A 14621-nucleotide genomic window follows, 5' to 3' on the forward strand; every position below is an offset into this window, starting at 1 on the left:
AACAGCCTTGCATTCCAAGATAAGCCATGAGTTATAGATAATTCCGGAAGGCCATGAATTACAGGGACATCCTAAAAGCTTTGAAAAAGCAGACCCATCCTGTTTTTCCTCATAAAGATAGCTTTCTACTGAAACTGCCCCAAATGTTATCCAACAGAATTGGTATCTGCCCTATAGCCATTTGAACTATAAATGATGCCTCTGTCTGTATTCTGGAAGCTCAGTTCTTCCAAAAACTGTATTCCCTTGGGGAAAAAAAAGGCAAGTAAAAACACGTCTCTCAAAATTGTCTGTGACTTTTTCTTTGGCAATACTATATTCATTAAACCACTACGTCAAATCTAAACTGCGTAACTGATGACAACAGAAGGAATAAAAATTTGGATGATCTTGGCAAGTGTGACTTCTCATATACGTGATTTTGAAATGAACAATGAAGTGAAAACTTCCAGGGCTGCACTGAATCCCATCAAATGGCGGTGACAGCATTAAGAACAGTAGCAGCTGGGTCTATTGCTGCCCTGCGTCCTGGCCCCAGATGTTCTGGAAATGTGAGGGTACACAGATGGGCTGTCTGTCAGGGAAGAGAGGTCAGAGACCAGAAGGCATAGGGTGTCTTTTGAGGTTGGGGGATGGGTCTCTGGGCAATGTGTCTGCTGTGGGTGATGAGGAAAATCTACATCCCCCATAATCAAAAGAAGTTTATGTTATGTATTCAAAAAGTTAAAAACTCAACAATAAATATCCTTACTATTTTATTCCTTCAAAGTCATACTTTCTTTGTTATTTGGAACAAATACTGTGACCCCTTTTATATATATATATAAATGTGACTCCTTTTCTCTCTCTCTATATATATATATAAAACCTATATAGATATACATCTGGCTCTCCTTTCAGAGAGACACTTTATCTTGTTTATTGCATCTGCTGGTTAGTGTTATGTGTCAACTTGGAAGATGTTTGGGGTGAGATGAACATTTAAATTGGGGAACTTCAAGGAAGCAGACTGCCACCCATAATATAGGTGGACTTTATCCAATCAGTTGAAGACCTCAATAGAACAAAATGATCAGCCTTTGGATTTCATCTGCACCACTGAAACCTCCATTGCAAAATTATGACTGAGGCAATGAAAGAGATTTAACCTAACTGACTCCATCTTGCTTCTAACCTCCAAACTGTCCTTGTTCAGTCTTGGGCACAGGCTGAACTAACTTTGGGAGGAACTTAGTTTACACTTTAAAACAAAGATGATAACAGCCCTTTCCCAAAACAAACTTCCTTCTTGCCTGGGGACTAGACTGCCTTTGTAGGACTGAAAAATTAGCCACAAGATTAGAAATTATGGTTTAGGGGTCATGCAGCTGGAGGCTATAAGATTCTGACCCTCCCCAAACTGTTCCTGAGATTAGCACTTGAGATATTTTGCAGAGCCTGCACTTGATGGATCAGCTGGCACCGCCCAGATTGATAAACTGGTTCATCTGATCCTGTGGCCCCTATCCAGGAACTGACTCAGTACAAGAAGACAGCTTGACTCCCTGTGATTTCATCTCTGACCAATCAGCACTCCCGGCTCGCTGGCTTCCCCCGACCCACTAAGTTGTCCTTAAAAACTCTGATCCCCAAATGCTCAGGGCGATTGATTTGAGTAATGATAAAACTGTGGTCTCCTGCACAGCTGGCCCTGTGTAAATTATTCTTTCTCTACTGCAATTCCGCTGTCTTGATAAATCGGCTCTGTCTAGGCAGTGGGCAAGGTGAACCCATTGGGATTTCCTGGCTGCCCATCTCACACTGCAGATTTGGATTTGCCAGTTCCCATAACCCATGTGTGCCAATTCCTTATACTAAATCTCTTTAAGAGATGGGTTCTTGCTGTGTTACACAGGCTGGGGTGCAATGGGGCAATCATAACTCACTGCAGCCTTGACCTCCTGGGCTCAAGCAATCCTCCTGCCTCAGCCCTCCTGAGTTGCTGAAACTATAGGCATGAAACCCTACACCAGGCTAATTTTTTATTTTTTGAGGAGATAAGGTCTCATTATGTTGCTCAGGCTGGTCTCAAACTCCTAGGTTCAAGCAATCCTCCCGCCTCAGCCTCCCAAAGTGCTGGGATTATAGGTGTGAGGCCAACCCTAAATCTCTTTCTATACATATACACATCCTATTCTATTTCTCTGGAGAACCCTGACTAACACTCTATGACTCACCCTGTTTTCAAAATGTATACTTGAATTCCTTTTCAGATATATACTGTAAGTTTGTTTATTCACACGTATAAGGACCTTCCACTGTGGATCAAAAAAAAAAAAAAAACCAAACAAACCCATTTTCTAGAAAGATGTAGAGACGTAGAGTTGGGAGGAACCTTGCATAGTACATAGGTATAAAAAAGACTCCATTACAAGTTTGTTAAGAATTGGGATTAAGTGGTTTCCCTCCACCCCATTCTGGCTGGTGATGCTACTTTGGTTTCTTGCTGCATGTGGATTTCCTAATAAATAGCAATAGTCTTACTCCAGAAACCTCAGGGTCTGTGGTTTGATTTCTGCAGGAGAGGGAGAGTTTCTGTGGGGACTATATATGTGTCCATAAAAAGGGTTCTCATATCTGCAGGCATGTTAGGGGGGTGATTGTGTGTTGTGGGGGAAGTATCTGACGGGATGAAGGAGGCACCTGTGTTGGGGAGGGTATGCAGGTCTATGTGTTGTACCTGTCAGAGCAGGAAGGTGTGACTGTCCACAGTAAGGGTGTGCCAAGGCTGTCCGTCAGTGGGCCTGCTGTAATGGAGGATGGTGGGCAGGCTGTCTGGGTGGCTACTGTGTAGAGGGGGGTTCTGTGTACAGAGGGCTGAGTGTCTGTGGGTGATTGGCAAAGCTGACAATGTGTCATGAGTTTGTCATCTCTAAGTTTGTTTCTCTTCATGAAACAGTTTCAAGCTTACATTAAAGGAAAAGAGATCAGAGGCACAATTCAAGTTCAAGAAAATTATGTTATCCTGAAGTATATGTATATATTATCAGAATCTGTAAAAATAAGTACTTCTCAAACACAGGAGGATTTTTGTAGAGGTAGTACAATTCTAAGACTAAATATAGTATAGAAGTGTAGTGACTTTTTAGACTAGGAATTGAACCAGACTAGATTACAGATCTGATAAGGTATGAAACACCAGAGAGCAGATGGGGTTCTGAGAACAGATGAGCTGACATGAGAAGAAAATGCCTCATACTCCAACAAGAGAAATTAACATTAATTTTGGGAACTAGTTGTCTTTCAACCTAAAGAGTCCTAAGAGAATGCTTCTTACTAATATCAAGATAACTTCTCAAATCTCTATTGAGGCTTTTAGAAACAAAATCCCAGAGTATTCTTAATCAATTAAACTGAACTGCCAAAATATAGCCCTAGGAGAGAAAATTATAAAGAATTTCCAAGATGTTCTTTTGACAAGGTTAGAGGAAAACAGGGATCATATGTTTTTCTCACTTGTATGTCTCCACAAACACAAGAGAAGTCCAGAAAACATGCACCATGTATAGAGTTGGCCATTCAAAATTAAACTCATAGAAACTGCAAAGCCTATGCTGAAATGGTCCATGATTTTGTACAATGAAGAATAAGCCAGGTCCATTATTTTGGGGGTGGGAACAGAGGAAGGAAGAAGGAAAAAGAAGGGGAAAGAGGGAAGAGGATATACAGCTATAAGGGAATCACCAGGTGGGTGGTAATCTTTCAAAAGCAGAAACACAGATGAGTCCCTCATCTGATAGTTCAGTGGGCTTCAGAAAAGAAAAGGAAGTGGTGTAGGATTTACTTGGTGATAGAAACAATGAAGATATAAACAATAAGGGCCATGGTGAAGTAAAAACAAAAGGTTTACCGATTCATTGGTCGTGATGAAAATATGAACTCCTCTTTCAGTTTAACTGAAGTCATGGGCAGATACATATTTACATTAGCATATACTTTCAACAGATAAAACATGCTAGGATTATGAGGGTTACCTTTGTATGTGAAGGCCAAGAAGGAACAAGTAAGTTGTTTTAAAGAAAATGAATTCAAAGACAAGAGTATTTTGAGTTACTATCAATAACTAGATTGTCAGGGTTTCAGTAAAAAACAAACCAATGAAAAAACCCAAAACTTAAACAAGATTGCTCTGAGTGCCTGTGAAATGGACAAACGCATGGTAATTACCTTGACCTTGTTAAAACAGTCCTCAAAGAAATTAGGGATCATCTCCCATCTTCTAGCAAGGGCTTCCATCTGCATTAGTGAACTGCTTGGCCTCCAGGACTGAGAACTCAGACAGGAACATGACCATGGAAGGTAACATGTCCAGAAAAAGCCAACTAAATGGGACACACCATATTGAAATGGTGCTTAGGGCTGAAACAATTAGAAAGCACCACAGATAATACACAGAAAGAGTACTCTCTGGGCAAAGTAGCCAAATCTCCAGACATACTTAATTTACAAGCTTTGTGCACCATCGGTTCTGTAAGAACTGTTTTTCTTGAGTAAATCTGACTAATAACAGTAGCAGCAACTGATAAACACAGATCACAAGAATTTTTCATACTGCTTTAGTTCTATTTCCTTAAAATGCCTACTCATTCATTTTTATTGGAAATTTACAATATTTTCTCCGAGACCATAAAATAAAAAAGCATGTGAAGAATGATGTATTAAGCACTTTAAGAAAAAAAAAACCAATATGAACTCACCTCTCATAACAAGCACAAAATTTAATTCTTCCTTTTTTTTTATTTATAACTATTTCCTAACATTTTTGCCAGAGAACGTGCATTTCTTGTGCAATAAAAACAAAGGCAACATTCTTACCGTGTTTACCATTTCATCGAAAACTTCTTGAGAGATAAAATGATAATCAACTCGATCCCCTTCTCCAAAGTAAGGTGGTCTTGTGGTATGACAGGCCCTGAAATCATAAAACAGATCATCCTAGTCTATTTCTAACTGGAAATTCAAAATGGAAAAGGTTTCAGTATAAAGTATGTTTTAAAAAATGAAGTTAATCCACAAATCATAAATCATAAAGTAATACACTTGTGAGAATATGTTGGTTTCAAAGTGCTAGATTATATTCAGTTGCTATCATCTGTAAGGATTATATAAAATTTGGATCATCCATACCAAATTCTTACTCATTATTATTTATCACCTTCTGAACCTCTTCCTCTGCCATCATGTAATAATACTTTAAGAAGTAAATCAATACTTATCATTTAACTATTTTCCACCCACCTGCTTTCATGTTTAATGTATGAGCCTTTTCCACAGGTTGTCCGTCTCTCCTTCCACCTGGCTGGCCTACTCGTTTCTTAGGACTCAGTTTAAATGTCACCCCTCCAAAAATCCTTTCCTGACCTCTATGGCTGGATTATTCATCGCTTTATATTTCCACAGCCTCAGCGTCTGTGCCAATTGCATTTCAATTATATGTTCAGGGCCCATCCCCTCCACCACTTGAGGGTAAATCTGTCTCATGTGCCCTGTGCTTGGTCCATATCCACACTGTGTATAAACCTCCTGTGGCAATCCATGGTGCCAGTGCTGAACAGAAGTCTCAACTCAACCAAAGAGGCCTTTTCTCTCCACTGTCTGAAATAGCCTCCCCATCCTACCACACCGCTCAACTACTGTCTATCACCAGAACTGCTTTCTTTTATATATTTATCTGGTTTTTTTCCCATCTTTCCCAGCAGAACATATGAATCATAAGGGGAGGACCATGTCTTATTCACCACTGCATTCCCAAAGCCTGGCACACAGTAGGCATTTGATAAAATTTTGTAAAGTGAATGAAAAATGAAACATGAGAAGTGGATAACAGCTGCTAAGAACTCCCTTTTATAGATGACTACAAAAATGACTCCTCTAAGGTCACACAGCAGGCCAGTGTTGGTCCTACAACAAGAATATGGTGGTCCCAACCACCAGGACTCTTGAATTCATATAATTCTGCCTTCCACTGTTAAGTGCAGGAAATGCAAACTGACTTTTAGATTTTCCTGTAGTTTTAAAATAGGAGATGAGAGCCAGGCACAGTAGCTTATTCCTGCAATCCCTGTACTTTAGGAGGCCAAGGCAGGAGGATTGCTTGAGCCCAGGAGTTCAAGACCAGCCTGGGCAACATAGTGAGATTCTGTCTCTACAAAAAAATTTAAAAATTAGCCAGGTGTGGTGGCACGTGCCTGTGGTCTCAGCTACTCAGGAGGTTGAGATGTGAGGCTCACTTGAGCCCAGGAGTTTGAGGCTGCAGCGAGCCATCATTGCCCCATTGCATTCCAGCTGAGGCAACAGAGCAAGACCCTGTTTCAATAAATAAATAATAAAACAAGAGATGAGACTAGCTAGACACTTGACATGTTATTTCATTTATTTCTTACAAAAACCATGAGCTAAGTATTATTTCTTATTTTTATTTTATAGATAATGAAACTGAGGAACAGCTATTAAGGAATGCTACTAAGCAGCAATGCCAAGATGACTCAAAAGTCAATTCTTGTTAATATTATACTAATTCAGACAGTAAAGTTGCAACCTCAAAAGACTTTTCATTGCAAAGCCAAAGGCAAATAAATGTTTATAATTCATACCACTGCTCCCTTTCCATTATACTCAAGAATTAACTGTACTAATAAATTTTAAGGTCTTAACATCATATTTAAATTACATACTCAGGAAAGAGAGCACATTCTAAGAGAAGGCTGTCAAAACACCGTGGCATTTGTTTTGTTGTTTGAATACATTGGCATTTCTTCACACGCCTTAGCAGAGACCTGACACCCTCTGTCTATTGGCGTCCTTGACAGTCAGGGAAGATAAATCAATAGCTTGGCACCCTTGCAGCAAACCCTTAGCATAGCCACATTATGCTGAACTTACAGTTCTCAACAAAGGAATTGAGTGGCAAGAATTTCTTCTGAATTTCTCAAAGAAAGACAAAACAAAGAAGCAATTTGAAGCTTCTAGGCAGGTAAATAAAGAGATGGCTCCACTGGTGTGCAGAATGCTGATGACAGAGCCTGCAGCCACTGCAGACTTTCTATTAAGAAGAACCTAAGATGATCTGTTTTTGAATTTGTCATCCAATTTCCACATATACAAATGTTCACTGTGTTTTATGCTGCCCAAATATGAACATCTCAAAAAGAAAATGCTTCACAGTGAAGGCAACATTTCACTCAACTTACATAGGAAAAATGATACCAAATTCTAGACAAAGAAATTTGCTCGAGCCAGGACTTTCAAAATTCTTCTTTTCCCTTGTCTAAATCTTTCTGCAGGTTCATTATTTACTAATTAATTTACTAGTTAAATTATGGTTTGTAATAGGAGCCATAATTCCAGTAATTTCACTCGACACAGAAAAGGACTGAGTTAGAGATGAACCCCAGACTCCAACTCTGGTCCTAAAAGTCTAAGGGTGCCAATTCATGGCCAGGTGTCACTGAAGCTACTACCAAACCGAATTCACAGAAAGGAGATGACCAAGAGGAAAAGGAATTGGAAGGCCAGGCCAAATAATGGAATCCCAAAATATCCAGGGAAATGTAACAGGAAGAAAAGATATCTAAGAAGAGCTAGCAGGTGGATGAGGAAGTAGAATTTTTTTCAGTGTCATTCAGAAGCATGCAGATTTAGAATCTTAATTCTGAACCAGATTGCCTCAGGAAATAATGAACTTGTTACTGCAAATATTTAGGCAGAGGCTTGGCTCTGAGCACATCTGAATTCAAGCACATTACAGCACATCATATTATTAGTAAGTGAGCTCTATCAATGGGTAGCCACAAAAGCCCAGGTATTACTAGAGGAATGTGGGAGGCAAATGAAATTGGTCTGAACACCCAATGCAGATATATGTCAATAGCTTGCTGGACACAATTTAAGTAATCCTCCACACAAAAGATTCCAGCACATACTGTATCTAAGTATCAAACTCCATGAAGCCACTATTCTGCCCACTTTTCAGTAACTACACACCATTTTCTGACTCACGCTACCATCACCAGTCACTACATTCTACCTGGTGTTCTTGTCTCCAGACTTCCTTCCCTAAGCCCTTTCCCAAACTGCCACCAGGATACGGTTTTTAAAATGCAAATGTGATCACATCATTCCCCTCCCTGTTTAGAAATCCTTTATGACCAGACCCCTGTCTGTCCTTCCAGTCTTAACTTTTGCCATCTCCCTTGATAGTCCAAGCTGAGCCAAATGCTGTACTCTCTGCCTAGAATACACCCCCAACTCAAGCCACACTTCCCACTTCTCTTTTATTTCTATCTCAGAGGCTCTTTACCTCCCTCATCATAGCACCCATCAAACTATCTTGTGAGCATTGACCTGTTTAAATCCCATACTACTTTGTAAGCTGCCAGGAGGAGAAGACCCATACCTGTTCATTTCAGTTTCATCACCCACATGTAGCATTTGCTCGATAAATACTGAATGAATAAATGAACCATTCTACAAATTTGTCACATGTGTATAAACAGACACATTAGCTGAGACTGCATTTAGATTGCTGCAGCTCATATCATCTCATGTAGCTAAATATCTGTGGTCTTTTATTTTACTGTATTACAATGCTAAAAATAAAATATATTTAGTAGTCAACCTCATAAGAAGCCTATGAAAATAGAGATGGCTATAAAATAATGATCTAAAAAAGAATAAAGTTTTTCTTTCAGGGCCATTCAGATCACTTTCATGGCCTTAAATCTAGAAGATAGACAGGCATGCTGATACTGTTTTGTGTTGCCCTCATTATCCGGCACTTTTCCAGGAAGTCACTGATTCGTGGGTGCTCAGCTAGAAATCAATAGAGAGACTTTGAAGAAAGTAAATGCATATCTCCAGGTCACCCGTAACTAATACTGGTAAAGAAAGTATTAGAATACTACTACTAATTCTACTTTTTTTCCAACATATTTCTAAACATATTTCTAAAACCAAGAACAAATAGTAAAATCAAAACCTAACCACAGCAAAAATCTCTCAGCCACACCAATATTTGTTATGTGACTGAGTTACGTTTTCAACATTTATATAACTGGATATGCAACTTAGTGTGCGAAAATGTCATTGAATGTCTCGATATTGGGTCGATGCAATTTAGAAAGGAAGTAAAATACCAGGAAAAAATTAAACGAGGAAGAGGGAAAGAAATGATTCAAGCAAATGGTGGAGAAAGTGCCTTTGTAAATGCTTTTATGTTTCACCATGAGACTCTATTCATGCCTTTTTTCTTTTTACATAATTAAAAATCAATAAAACTTATGTTGGATAAAGAATAATAGAAAAGAAAATCTAAACAAGAGCAATGACTTGCCCTTGAGAATGTGAGAAGGTGCTTTGGTTTTATTTTTAAATTTTAACTAGAAAGTTGCTGCATATAATGGTAGCACTATCTTACTTTCTCAATGGATAAAGTAACTACCTAACACCCTTTTTCATCTGATGCATAGTCTTTTATCCATGCCTTGATGAAATTCTTAGAATAATCTGCCATTGAACAAACCTTGACCTCTGCCTTCATGAGGATGACAGTGAATGGTTGGATGGTGCTTCTGAACCTCTGAGGGAGGTAGATGAATGAGTTTGTAGTTGGGAGGGGGGCAGTTAGGAGTATCTTTCTACTCACCGCTAATTCCAGCCAGAAGAGAAAAATAGTAGTGGCAGCAGTAACTGGAGCATGAAGCTAATTTTAGGATTCTGTTTGGCCATCTTGTGCCTCCACCTAAATTTCATATAGCACTAATTATCTAAGGTCTGAGTCCCCCATTAGATTACAGATTTCATTAAGGCAACGACCTCACCAATCTTGTTCCTGCTGTACCCTCAGGGACTAGCACAAGAGAGGAAATCAATAAGTATTCATTGAAAGAATGAACAAGTGGATGAATCCATTCATCTCTGCATAGCTCCATCAGTGGAGGCTGGGGAAAATCACCCATGCTTCTTATTGTAGTCATTTCTATGATCTGTTGCTCACAATGCCATTAATTCAGCCAACCATTTACTCAATCAGTCAGTCAGTCAGTTATTTAACAAATATTTATTACACACATATTAAGTGTCTGGCCATATACTGGGCATTGAGAACTCAATGGTGAACAAGGCTGACATGAGCCCTACCCTCAATGGGCTACATACAAGTAAGGAAAGCAGACATTAAATCAACTCATCACAAGCATGATGGATAAGCATTCTAATTAGGGAAATAAAAGATTTAATGAAAATGAGTAATTGGGAGGCCTCGCCAGATAAGAATGTAAGGGCAAATTGGCTCCAAATCTTGATGATGAGTCAATAAGCACCTCTAAAAACATATCCAACAAAGCATGTCTTGGCAGTAGCATATCACAAAGAAATAAACAGGACTGGGCTACCAATCATTTGCTACATAACTGGTATCAGAGATGTGAAAGGAACTGGAGAAAACCTTGGTTCCTCATAGGTCACTTTGGTTTGCTAAAAAGTTCCAAATTTATGCATTAGAAAATAGCATATACTCTTTTGCCCTAGTTTGACCTTCCATTCATTGTGTTCAGCTTATCTTTTAAAACAGGTTCAGTACATCCACAGAAACATAATGTACTCTATATTTTTATTCTAACATTAACTTTTAATTTATTTTTGTTACTTCAGGGTATTTAAAATATATTAATCAATAAATTATTCCATAGTGTTTGTGGCCTAGAGTTGTTCAAATAAAGGATGTAATTTTAAATATCTAAATAAATGGACCTGTTTGAAATAGTGTTTACATTGTTTGAACATGTGTAGCTTCAAGGAAGGAATTTTTTTGTTTTGTAATAGCATTAGGAAATAATTTGCGCTTATTTTTCTGGCTGTCCTATATATCTTCGTAGTCACATCCTCAGTTCACTGACAGGCACCACTAATCTAAAAGTAATTTATTTGCCATACATAAAAAATACAAGAGGAAACCAGTTTAAGAGATGACAGACAATTCTAAATTTGAGTCTCCAAAACCTCTGAAAAAAATCTTTTTTTTTTTTTAGTAACAGAAAACATATATATATATGTATTTATTTATTTCAAAGGTAACTTGTTTTACTCAAACTATTTACAACAAAGGGCAGAGTAGAGACATGAATGGCTGCACAAGTTATTTTAATTATAAATTAATAAAAGCCTACATTAAATTCATCTTATTAACTACTTATGAGACTGTGTAAAAACTGATGAAGCCAACATTATTTGGTACTTCAGTTACTTCCATTCACTTCAACTTAACTATTCTTTCTAAGTCTCGCTCTGTTGCCCAGGCTGAAGTGCAGTGGCACAATCTTGGATTCTCATGTCTCAGCCTCCCAAGCAGCTGGGATTACAGGTGTGTGCCAATACACCCAGCTAATTCTTGTACTTTTAGTAGAGACGGGATTTTGCCACGTTGGCTGGGCTGGTCTCGAACTCCTGGCTTCAAGTGATCCGCACCCCTCAGCCTCCCAAAGAACTGGGATTAAAGGCATAAGCTACTATCCTCAGGCTCTAAAAAACTTTTTAAACTCCGTTGGAGTTTTGTGTGTGTGTGTGTGTGTGTGTGTGTGTTCTGATGGTTCTAGTTTTTGGATATGTTCCTCTATTTTAACTGGGTCATTAAGACATCACTAAGCAAAATATTTGCTCCAGAAAACTTGAAGTGTATTGAATGCTAACCTGAAGGAAAGAAAAAGAAAAACTTGCTGCCCCTTCTTCCTTCCTCCTGAAATATACCTCAAAAGAGGAAGACCTGTCAGAGACAAAGAAGCTCAAGTGCTGTTGGCACATGTTCCAAGCTCAGACAGGACAGTCTGTTCCTGAACACAGATCTGCCCATCACACATCACAACATGGTGATTCACGCTGTCATACTGCAAGGCAACAGGAGAAGCCTGCCTTCAAATGCCATTATGCTTAATTAAAAAGATGTTTATTTTCAAACCCTGGAGGGTGATTTGGGCTGAAACTGAATCAAGTTAAGCATTTGGAAAATTAAAGTTAAAAAAAATACAGTGTATATTACAGTATAATAAATGACAAAGAAGCTGATAAGCCTTTTATGGAAAAGGTGGGGAACAGCATGAATGAGCTATGCTGGTTTGCTTGCTTATTTTTGTGGGGAACAGGGGAGTCATTGCTGTATGTTTACTGTCTGCTTCACAAAAGAAAAATTATTTTGTTTTGGCCAGGCGTGGTGACTCACACTTGTAATCCCAGCACTTGGGAAGCCAAGGTGGGCGGATCACGAGGTCAGGAGATCGAGACCATCCTGGCTAACACAGTGAAACCCCGTCTCTACTAAAAGTACAAAAAATTAGCTGGGTGAGGTGGCAGGCACCTGAAGTCCCAGCTACTTGGGAGGCTGAGGCAGGAGGATGGCGTGAACCCGGGAGGCGGAGCTTACAGTGAGTGGAGATCGCACCACTGCACTCCAGTTTGGGTGACAGAGCCAGACTCCGTCTCAAAAAAAGAAAAATTATTTTGTTTCTTCCTGCTATATGGTAAGTTCTTCTATTGCTAGAAGTATACTTTAGCAATCATCTTTACCGTATTGATTAGAATGGCACAAGAATCAAGATTCTATCGTTCCAAAACCAGGTAATCACATTGATCCAATTTTATCAATAATTTACCGTCAAGGATTAATATTCGCATGGTGCTCTGTCCTTACCAAGAGTTAATATCTATTGACCATTCAATTTACTTACCACTTTTGGTTTTGCTATAAAGTGTAACTTAAATATTAAGTTGTTTTGTACATTTCTGAACTTGCTTAAAATTAATAGCCAACATTAGCAATATCAGAGATTTTACTAGAAATGAACTATTGATACCTCCAATAATTCAGATAAATTTCCAAGTCTTAACAAGCCAATAAACAAACTTACCCGTATCTGAAGTAAGTGCTAAACTGTCTGCAGAGGCGATGGGCAAGTTCTCGTTTCCCACAAGCTGCAGGACCAGCTAGTATCAGCATGGGATAAGGGGCATCCAGGCTGGGAAGAGTGCTACAACACAGGAGCAGAGTCAGTTCTCCTACTGCAGCCAGGGAGAAAGCACATGAACTACATCCATTAGGCCATCATTAACCCGGCTGAATGAGGACTCGCTATAGAAGACACTGCGTAGAAGAATAGTTGTCCTTTCCGGAAACAGATTGATTATATGTCAAAAATCATATTCAAAGCATAGATAACAGTATGAGGTAAAATATGAACTTCTATAAATTTGCTTTAACATGACTTTTAAAGGAAAACTATTAATATTTATTGGTTCTTGATTGCTAGAGTGAAATATTCCTCCCCAAAACTGATCAATGAAAGAAATGACTGTTAAAGTTAAATAAGACTGTAAAGTTAAGATAAATATTCATAACTACTGAATTAGAATGCAGATATGCAAAGCCAACTTAACAGTAATAGCTAAAATTTACCTGAGCAATTACTACGTGCCAGGAAACATTCTAAGAGTCATACATGTATTACCTCATTTAATTATCACAAGAAGCTAAAGAAGATGTTTCTGTCATTATCCCCTTTTAACGTATGAAGAAACTGAAGTACAAGGAGGTTAATTAACTTGCTCAAAGTGATAGTTAATCAGGTAGAGCTGATATACAAATGTAGGCTTGACTGCCAAGCCTGAAGACTGGACTAAAGAATGAATTCATTAATAAAATCTCCTGCAGCTGGGCGTGATGGCTCACGCCTGTAATCCCAGCACTTTGTGAGGCTGAGGCAGATCACCTGAGGTGAGGAATTCGAGACCAGCCTGGGCAACATGGAGAAACCCTGTCTCTACCGAAAATACAGAATTAGCCGGGCATGGTGGTGCACACCTGTAATCCCAGCTACTTGGGAGGCAGAGGCAGGAGAATCTCTTGAACCCGGGAGATGGAGGTTGCAGTGAGCTGAGATGGTGCCATTATACTCCAGCCTGGGCAATAAGAGTGAAACTGTCTCAAAAATAAAAATAAAAAATAAAATAAATAAAAATAAAATCTCTTGCAACACACTGAACGATGTGTTTAGACTCTACTCATGACACAAATTGTAGCAATCTAGAATCAAATATAAAGTTTTTAAAAACCACATGGCTGAGGTGTGGATTCTGTGAAGATGAAGGTGTAGATTCTGAGTAGAGTCTGTGGAAACAATGAAAGAGCATAGTTTTTCAGTCTCTCTGAATTCCCACAGAAAAACAGAAAAACTTGAGAACAAAAGCCTAAGGCAAACATATATAAGTACATGAAACGGTATCACCAAGAGCCACGGACCCACAAAACCTGTGTGGTACTGGAATCAACGCAGGAGGAAGAAGAAGGAAGCAATGGGCAGCATCTGACAGATCTGAGAGCAAGTGAACCCCAAAACAGCCACTGTGTACCTGCCGAGAGCAGGCAGGCTGAAGCTGTATACATGCGCAAAGGCCTGGACGTGAATGTTCATGACAGCCCTATTTGCAATCACCCAAAACTGGAATCAGTCCAGATGTCTTTCAACAGGTGAACAATTCAAGTAACGGTGATACCGCCATGCCATGGAATGCTACATGGCAATAAGAAAGAATGAACA

The 14621-nt window shown here is 39.0% G+C and overlaps 1 protein-coding gene across 10 annotated transcripts in view; it reads right to left on the reverse strand.

Moving 5' to 3' along the window:
* The window catches only part of LOC105471353 (leucine rich repeats and guanylate kinase domain containing), a 138762-nt gene that overhangs the window by 60794 nt on the left and 63347 nt on the right, over positions 1-14621 (reverse strand). For all 10 annotated transcript variants that reach the window (XR_011621963.1, XR_981088.2, XR_003015792.2 and 7 more), the window contains 2 exons: positions 12936-13055; positions 4855-4951 (listed from right to left, as the gene is read on the reverse strand). Coding sequence is in view for 6 of the 10 variants with exons in the window: in XM_011723804.3 (XP_011722106.2) it covers positions 4855-4951; positions 12936-13055 (217 nt within the window). In the remaining 4 variants the exon portion in view is untranslated. The remainder of the gene's footprint in view (positions 1-4854; positions 4952-12935; positions 13056-14621) is intronic.

The sequence above is a fragment of the Macaca nemestrina genome, chromosome 4, assembly GCF_043159975.1.
Source record: "Macaca nemestrina isolate mMacNem1 chromosome 4, mMacNem.hap1, whole genome shotgun sequence".
Lineage (NCBI taxonomy): Eukaryota > Metazoa > Chordata > Mammalia > Primates > Cercopithecidae > Macaca > Macaca nemestrina.